This window comes from Phragmites australis, chromosome 2 (genome assembly GCF_958298935.1).
Source record: "Phragmites australis chromosome 2, lpPhrAust1.1, whole genome shotgun sequence".
In the NCBI taxonomy this organism is placed as follows: Eukaryota; Viridiplantae; Streptophyta; class Magnoliopsida; order Poales; family Poaceae; genus Phragmites; species Phragmites australis.
This window is the reverse complement of record NC_084922.1, coordinates 48,122,806-48,132,210: the sequence shown is the minus strand read 5'-3', so window position 1 is coordinate 48,132,210 and position 9,405 is coordinate 48,122,806. Positions and strand designations below refer to the sequence as shown.

The 9,405-nt window shown below is 45.3% G+C and overlaps 2 protein-coding genes across 2 annotated transcripts; one reads left to right on the top strand and one right to left on the bottom strand.

Moving 5' to 3' along the window:
* Positions 1-320: 320 nt before the first annotated feature.
* On the top strand, positions 321-3,415 carry LOC133909415 (E3 ubiquitin-protein ligase AIRP2-like). The gene is made up of 5 exons (XM_062351836.1): positions 321-819; positions 1,010-1,178; positions 1,282-1,348; positions 1,438-1,651; positions 2,991-3,415. Exons 1-5 carry the CDS (start codon positions 740-742, stop codon positions 3,199-3,201), a joined length of 741 nt encoding a protein of 246 aa, XP_062207820.1. The 5' UTR covers positions 321-739; the 3' UTR covers positions 3,202-3,415.
* A 1,071-nt stretch (positions 3,416-4,486) lies between these two features.
* Positions 4,487-6,871, bottom strand: LOC133909414 (fructose-bisphosphate aldolase, cytoplasmic isozyme). The gene is made up of 2 exons (XM_062351835.1): positions 6,708-6,871; positions 4,487-5,822 (listed from the first exon to the last, which is right to left on the bottom strand). Exons 1-2 carry the CDS (start codon positions 6,733-6,735, stop codon positions 4,774-4,776), a joined length of 1,077 nt encoding a protein of 358 aa, XP_062207819.1. The 5' UTR covers positions 6,736-6,871; the 3' UTR covers positions 4,487-4,773.
* Between the last annotated feature and the right edge of the window lie 2,534 nt (positions 6,872-9,405).

Below are 9,405 nucleotides of genomic sequence, written 5' to 3'. Positions count from 1 at the left end.
AGAATTTGGTTCCCTCCCCACTTAGACCCTTCTTCCAGGGGCTCATTATCACCATCCATCATCAATCTATCCACTCCTTTATTTATCACCACCTGTCCGTTTTCCCCCAAAACTCCAAAACTTTTTTATTTGTAACATTTGGGATTCAAATTTCAAGACTAAATCCAAAAATTCTATCAGAATCAGTTAGCATCAGGTAGATTTTCACCTTAAAAAGCTATTTTCTTTAATTTCTTAAAAAAGTTGGACAATAGTGGAATTTGGAAGACAGCAGAATAGCACCATATAACTGCTCCTCACCCCAGTGCCTCCACTATCTTCTTCCTTGCCTTTTTTTATAGCCTTTCCCTCTCCCTTTGTCTCCTTCCCTCCCTTTATTCCCAACCTTTTCACTTCCTCACAAGCAAACCAAAGAAACCGAAGCAAACAATTGCAAGTTGCCCAGGCATTTCCTGCTGACCCCTCTTGTTATAAGACCAAGGGGACTAGGGGCACAGGACAAAAGCCCCTTCGCAGTTTCCCCAAAGCTACTCTCCCACAAACCCAGACCAAAACAGCTCTTGCTTCTTTCCTTTCTTTTCTTGTTGGCCTTCTCCTTGCTTGCTTGCTTGTTGCTTCTTGAACCCCGCTGCACCTTGCCCAAGCCTCTCTGTGTGTTTTATAGACTTGAGAGCTCGGGATAGGTGGCGAGGGGGGTGAAGGAAGGAAAGCATAGACTGGTTCATCTTCTTGACAAGTCATGTTCCATGGTGGTAGGCCTTTGTCCCTCAGGGGGTCTCTCAAGGCCCTTGAAGCTGATATCCACCATGCCAACACCCTGTAATCTTTTCATCCCTTTCCTTTACATCTTTTTCCGTACTTTTTTTGGGTTCTTGATGTTCTTTTTCGATACTTGATTTTCCAGGAAGAGATGTAGAATAGAGAAAGCTTGCCTTTTCATCTGATTTTTTTATTTGGGTTTGTGTTGTATGCATGTACTGATGAATCGGCGGTCTTTTCTTCTTTTCAGGGCGCATGCTATACACAGGGCCTATGGGGGTGCCTGTGTGCAGATGAGGCTGTCCTACAGCTCCATGGCTCCAATCATCTTCAACCTCATCCAGTGGATGGATTGCAGCTGCTCTCTGTCATATACCCTCCCTAGTTACCTTGGCCTGCTTGAGGTTCTTGTATACAAGGTATTTAATTGTATTTTTAAGAGTGTTTCTGGGTTCATGACTTCCATTCCCAAATATTTTGATCATGATAATTATGCTTACATGGTCTTGGTTCAACTTGCAGGTTTATGTTGATGAAGATGCCTCTATATCCACCATCGAAAGGAGAGCAAGCCTCAAGGAATTCTACGGTATGCATACCGCGTAGTCAGGAAGTGCTTCAACGCAAGATATTTTCCCTTGCAGCAGTACCATCTCATTTTGGGACCATGGAATGCAGCTATCATATACCCTTTCTTGCAACAACTTGAGGGCAACCTGATGGAGAAGGACTGCAAGGAGAAAGGGTGGTGTAAGGAGTCCAGTGGCTGTGGCCGGAATCCTGTTGCCGATGATAACAGGGAGGATGAGTGCGGCATTTGCTTGGAGATTTGCACCAAGATGGTCCTTCCCAATTGCAACCACGCCATGTGCATCAACTGTTACCGAGACTGGTATTGCTCCTGCTTATCCGTTTGAGGTGTACTATTTTAGTAGTAAGATATCTGAGCCAGGAACACTATCAATTAGGCCCCAATGCCCCATGTCACACGCCACCATAAAAAAAAAAATGCTAGCGGTTTGAATAGCTTGAAGATGATAGGATTTGAGAGAAGGTTGGAGGAGTCGCGTAAGCGTTGACACAGTCTTGATACCAAGGGCGGTTCAATTCTCTTATCAAACTTGTGCTCTTTGTGAGCTACTTCTACTCATCCGATGTTGGTAAGAGTGGGGAGGTAGTGGTTCAACAACCCAGCGTAGTTCTACTATATCCTAATGCGCAGAATTCTGCATTTTGTTTTGCATCCAATCCCCATTTAGTCCAAATTAGAGTCTACATTCGCTCGAATGGTTGAAAGTTCTCCATTTTATTCTTCACTGCAGTTCTACAACACTGCAGGTATCCTCATGTGCTGCTCAGTTGGTTTGATTTGTTTGCACCGCAGACTGGCAGCTTGGAACTCGCTGTGTTTCTTACTCTAAGTTTATGGCCTTCTGTTTGTCAACTAGGAGTGATCTGATATGATCCAAAGCCTGTGCCATATTAAGGGATTCATTCTCTTCATCCCTTTGGTTGAATATTGCATTTGTCAGAGTTTAGTGGACAAATCATGGTATTTTATACCATTGTTAAGAGCCCCGCACCTCATACTCTACAAAAAGCAGCTAACAATAGTACATCAATGGTATGAAAAGAAGGCAACTAGCTTGTCCAAGCTAGTTCAACAAGCTATTGACTCAATCAGCCGGTGAATTTGGCAGAGTCAATAGCTTGTCGAACAACGTTGCTTCAGATTAGATAATAGATATACTTAATGGAATTGGTTATAACAGTAAATGCTTTTGGTAAATACTGACCTATCAGTGTCAATTTGCCTGTTGCTGAAAATCCTAGCAAGCAGATATTTTAAAGAGGTGCCTCTACGCTTCACGCCTTCACCCTTTTAGAGCTACGCAGATTCTAAAGCACAAACTAAGGGTTGATTCAAGCTAATTGCCCCTGTAAAGTGCTTCAGGTTTGTGCAACTCCTATTGAAAGGGTGAAGAATAGAAGCACTGTCTCGATTTCCACTGCAACATGAAGAAATTTTCTAGTTGCTTTTGGTGCTCGTATTTTGTTTCACCGGTGAATAATGTGATCTAGAGGGATCGGCTGGGAATATGTACATCATTATCCCAGTAGATTTTGGTCCTGAACTCTGTCCGAACTAGCCAGACGCCTCTTCCTCTGCGCTATCCCATTTTGTTTGAAGCACCATAAAAACTGCAACTCTGAATCTATCCTGGTTGCAGGTATACAAGATCCCAGTCATGCCCGTTCTGCCGCGGAAGCCTAAAGAGGGTCCGATCCAGAGACCTCTGGGTGCTCACCGGCGACGACGATGTGATCGACACGGTCACCTTGGAGAAGGAAAATGTGAGGCACTTCCTCAGCTTCATCGATAGCTTGCCTCTGATCGTCCCTGACAACATGTTGTTGGTGTACTACGACTACCTAGTATGACAAAGCTCCCGCTGAAACTGAAAGAGTAGAGATCTGGGAAGCGGTGTACAAGACTACGAGGGTTCCAGCAGCCGACCATCCGCTGCGGATAGAGTCTGGCAAGCGAAGCCATTGTTGCAAAAGCTCTAGTATTTCATTACACTGGCTTTGCAAAATCGCATTGTTTGTTGTAATAATAACTGTAAAGAAGAAAAATGTCTCGAGTTTTACTAGTGACATTTCTCCTCTGGCAAATTGCCAGATTATTCAGAATGAAGAGAACAGGGGCCTGGGTACTTCCCTGAGCCATTTGTCAATCTACATAATAACTGTGCTTAAACCTCAACTATCTTGCGATGGACAACGCAAGATAGCTCAATATGGAAATATAATTGATCATAGAGCTGCACCGTTCATCGAAAGAAATATAGGAATCGGCATTTCGATGCAGATCAGAGATCACAAAGCAGATGAAAATGGAAGACATCTCACCTACCGGAGCTGGGATTTGGTCTGAATCGATTTGGCCATCGTTTTGTGTATGGTTTGTGATTACGTTGAAGGGCTTGAACACTGAAACTCTGCCTTGCTGCCTTTCATTCAGTTCCTGAAATGAAATTGCATTTCTGCAGCCACACTTCCAAACACTATTTCCAGGACGACGCAACGTGACACAGCTCAGCACCATAAACGCAAAACACAAGAATGTCTTGGTGAAACGTACACGAGATGTTGATTGCCCAAATTAATTGTGGGCGGCGTCATCTCTATGCTATGGCCTGTTTTCAGTCTGAAACTGACCTCGGTGCAGCCTGGAAAGCGGCATCATCTCTGCTATTGCACGGGTGATGCTGTGAGGCTAGCAATCAAGCCACGAATAAGCCTTTGCACTTATGACCTTAGCCCCTAACCAGAATACGAACGCCGAAAAGACCTTCATCCTCTAACCAAAATTGTGCTGAATCGAAACAGAAAAAGGAACTAAAAAACAGACACACGATGGAGTAACATACAGATATCTGACAGTAGCAACACATCTGATATATTCAGGCAGAACATTTTGCTGGACCCTGGGTATATATTCAGAAACCGAAACATAAAGAATCGTGGCTACAAGCAAGTATTTGCATCTAATCAGAGTGACGACGAGATGCCTAACATTGCATTTGCATTTGCATCGAATCAATTTGTCACGAGAATAAACGACCTAGCTTGCTCACGAGAATGGAGTGGAGGATTTCAGATTCCCACAAATTTATGTGAGCTAAAAATCGAGTTAGGTGCAGTAATCATCACAACGAAGATATCGAAGCAAAACGACAGAACACCGGCCTCAGCATATAGAAAGGTTACAGCAGAGATAGACGACCACAGAACAAAAAGTGGCTGCTCGATTTACCATCGGCAGCACCAAAATTACAGGTGATTAATACCAAAAAGACTAATATACGGATACAAAAATAACCAACCGTCATCCATAAAGGAAGCATAATTTCATGATTATTAAGCAAGTTTGATGTCCGAAGATAGGGCTCTGACGAGCAAACCACACTCAGCAACCTAAATAGTCGCAGGCGCGATGTCCGAGGCAGATCAGTACTTGTAGTCCTTCACGTGGAGGCTCTCGGAGACACCCTCGCCGACGGCGGCGTCACCCTTGTATGTGCCGAGGGTAGCCTCGGAGTTGGCCTTGCATCTGGCGAGGAAGGCCGCCCTTGCCTTCTCCACGTTCTCCACCTTGCCAGCCCAGGCCTTGAGGGTGCTAGCCTGAAGGGCACGGCCGAAGGAGAAAGACAGAGCCCACGGCTTCTTGGTGCTGAGCTTGTTCATAGCGTTCAGGTTCAGGGTAGCCTGCTCCTCGCTCTGTCCACCAGAGAGGAAGACAACGGCGGGCACAGCAGCAGGGACGGTCCTCTGAAGGGTACGGACTGTGTACTCAGCAATGACCTCAGGGGTCACCTTCTGTGAGTCAGAACCAGGGGTGACCATGTTGGGCTTCAGGAGGGTACCCTCAAGGAGAACATGGTGCTCGTTGAGAGCCTTGTAGCAGGCAGCAAGGACCACCTCCGTGACATAAGCACAGCGCTCAATGTCATGAGGCCCATCAACAAGGATCTCAGGCTCAACAATTGGCACCAGACCGTTCTCCTGGCAGATGATGGCATAACGAGCCAGACCCTGAGCGTTCAGATCAATGGCAAGCTGCGATGGCTCGTTCGGGCCAATCTTGAGGACAGCACGCCACTTGGCAAAGCGGGCACCAGCCTCGTAGTACTTGGCACAGCGCTTGCCAAGGTCATCATGGCCCTGGGTGGTGGTCTCCTTGTCAGTGCCAGCAACCTCGATGGTACCCTTGTCCACCTTGATACCGGGGAGGACACCACCCTCCTTGAGGACATCGACGAAAGGCTTGCCATCCTTGGTCTTCTGGTACAGGGTCTCCTCAAAGAGGATCACACCACTGATGTACTGGAGGGCACCAGGGCAGCAGAAGAGGAGCTCACGGAGGGCACGGCGATTCTCCTCGATGTTCTCAACATTGATGCTGGAAAGGCGCTTGCCAATGGTGCCAGTGGACTCATCAGCAGCAAGGATACCCTTGCCAGGGGTGCCAATGTAGGCAGCGTTCTTGATGAGCTCGTCTGTAAAATAACCAGCACAGATGATTAGCCAAGCAGCTCAAATTGACAACTCCACAACAAATATACGCATGCTAATCAAACTAGAACAAATGTCATACCAAATAACCTAATTATATTGCATAATGGATTTATAAAGTTTTACCAGTTAGACAAACACCGCATTATATGAAACAACCGTGTCACATAAACATCATGACCAAGAGAAAAAACAGCTTAAGATTATATAAGCACATTATATCAGCAATAGAACTTATGAAAACAGTTTATGGAACCTATGCATAGCTCTCTTACAGCAGAAAGCCATGATACAACAGGAAAATATCTGTATTTAACAACCTGGTAGCATTAATTGAGACCAGTACTAAAAGCTACCCCGTGAGGTCACCGGTGCATGCTGGTAAGGCAGCATGAAAAAATACCATCCACCGTAAACCCACATAATCTGACCCCAACTCCCAAACTCTTCTGGAAACAACCTAGCCCCCAAACTAAGCAGATACGTACCACTACGCGTCTACGCATCACACACTGCACGGATCTAAATAAAAATTAGTAAATCATGTAGCAAATTTACCAATCGTACAGGCATCACCTGCTCCCAACTAAACCCCTAAAAGCTAAGCAGATAGGCACCACCCAGCATACCACCCTGTACGGATCTAATAAATTTCTACAAATCCAACACCAGAGCGGATCTCATAAAATTCAACGAATCATTAGCATATGGGATTATCTAACACAGCCAGATCTGAGGGCACCAACTACCAACAACGCGAACAACTACCAGATCTACACACGACCGAACACCATCGGAAGCAGATCAACAAACAAAGAGCGAGGAAACAAGCAGGAGGGGCGGAGGAGGAGACGATGCCCCGTACGTACCCTTGTATTTGCCGCAGTAGGCCGACATGGTCGATTCTCGCCGGAGGCTACGGGAGCTGCAAGGGAGGAGGTCGGGAGAATGGTTAGGCAGACGGCGACTGTGAGGGGAAAGGATGCGAGGGGGAGGGGTATTTAAAGAGGAGGGGGTTCAGGCTTGGGCGAGGGGAAAGAAACCAGAGACGGGATCCGATCTGGATGCGCCACCAGGGGAGCGGATCGAACCATGTGCGGCGCGGTGTGGCCCCCCGGTTTATTGTGTATTTTCACCAAAGCCCTTGGTTTTTTTTTTGTGTCGAACCGTTTTTGCTTTTTTCCCCCAAGGTGTATCCAGCCGTACCGCATCGGCTCATTGGTGTCCAGCCGTATTTTCGGGTGTCGCGAGGTGTGTCCAGCCAAATTGCATCGGCGCCATCGAAGTGCTTTGTCACTGGAAGTCCAGTGATGTCAAGATCAATTTTTACTTTTCAACAAGGCCGGTGATTGATGTTTTTTATCATTACCATGTGTAAATACGTATTGTTTAGAGGCTTTTTACTTATGTTTATTTGAACTCGTCAGTTACTTACTAGGTAAATAAAGTATAGGCATGATGTAAAATAGTGTGCTTTATTGTGTCCTGTTAAACCGTGTAGATTTATAGTTACTAGATACCAGAAGTTGTATGATGCCTGTCACACGAAGCTTTTGGAAGGGCGATAAGAATTTATCATCTGTTTCACAACTATTTTAATAGTATTTTACATTTTGAAAGTATTAAAATGTTGTATTTAAAAAATATATCATGTTTTTGAACCAATCATATCATTTTTAGATATGTTTATTTGGACTTCTATTTTTAGTTTTAAAAAAACTTTTTTGAAAATAGTTTATTGATTTCTATAATAAATTTTTAGTTCTCAGAAAAATGTCTCTCATATAAACTTCTCGTCTTTAGTTTATTTTTATCAAAAACATACTTTTGATTTTTTTTTTATAAACTATTTCTCTATAACCCCATTTATACTCGCTTCGGACTTCTAGTTTCTAACAACATAAACAGAACAGAAAAAAAAAGTCTTAAGCATCCGAACTAAATATTCCACTTGGGCCCAAACCCGACCATTTCTCGGCCCCGGCCGGGTTCACTTCGCCCAACCGTGCCACCCACCCCGGTCCCCATGATGCCAATGGTCCCAACCGCCGAACGGGACGCAGCGTCGCAATCCGCCCCCCCCCCCCCCCCCCCCGCTTGACACCTGCGCGCGTCTGCCGCCGCGAGGACCCCGCGGGTCCACCCGTGTACCGTCTCCGGATGGGCGGTTTCGTCGCGGCACCGCACGGGACGGAGGCGGCGCGCGCGAGGTTCGGAATTGGAGCGTCCGCACGACCGCGACGCAAGGGGACGTAGGAAACCGTCGGTCGCAAGCGGTTTCCGGACGCGTCCACCTATAGCCCGGGCTGCTAACCTCCCGCTTCGGCCTGCGGCTGCGCCTAGGTTTTGCCGTCCGCTCCCGTGACCGGCTGACCGCACACATGGACGCGCACCCACGGTTCCCTCCGCTCCACCCAACTCCGCTTCCTCCCGTGTTATTTTGGATAAAAAAAGCTCTGTTAACTATTATTGTTATAACAATAAGTTAAAAAAGTTTACTCTCATCCTCTATATTGCCAGGATACACATAGCTAAAGCAACAAGAAAACTTCATATAAAAGATACACATGAATCGATCAACACAAGGCTGGTCCTAAGATTTTATGGCCCGAAATAAAATTAAAAATATGATCTTATTAAATATAAACATTGAAATATTTATATATCAATTGTAAAGATAATATTTTATATAGAGTCCGTGAGTATTTACGATAAGTTAAAATAACTTAAAATACGTTCGTTACGGTAAGCTGGAATAACTTGGAATGTATCCGATCACGGACGTATTCTAGGTTGTTTCAGCTGATGATCAGATGTATTTCAGTTTATTTCAGCTTATCGTAAATATTTGCGGGAATAAAATTATCATAAATACCCGTGAAAATAAAATTGTGAAAGATCGGAGTACACGTACGTATGCTTACGTTAATACATACTAGCTAGGTAGAGATACTCACTCGATCAACTGTATTTACATGCCTATATACAACTTACTACGTGCAGCTCTAATTACTCAGCAGTATATGCAGCAGATAGCTTGCAGCTATAGTATGGCTTTAGAACTATCTACTCAAAGGTGCCAGCACCATAGCACAAACGTTGCATTGGTAGGCAGCTTCTTACTGCTAAACGGCTAGGTTCAACTGCTGGTGGTCGGTCGGCTGCGTGCTTCAATGATTGGTAGCGTAATCGATCTGGTTTTGTGACGGCGATGATTGGTTGCACGTGGGAGACGCCCTCGTACCGTGCAACGGAGCCGGACCCATCAATCGCTAGAGTGAGCGGGAACTTTTTCATCAATCGCTAGAGTGAGCAGGAACTTTTTCATATTTCAAACATGCGATCTCAACAAGTGTCGAATGCATTTAAGGTAGAGTAGAAACTATAGAGGATAAAAACAACGACGAAAACTCAGGTTGGCCCGGCTCAGCACGGCTCGAACGACCCAGCTACTGTAACGGGCTGTGTCATGCCGGCCTGCGTGCCTCCCCTCAACCCACGGCACAGCCAGCCCGAAAAAATAAAAAAATAGCTACAAAATTAAAAAAAATATAGAAAATAGATAAA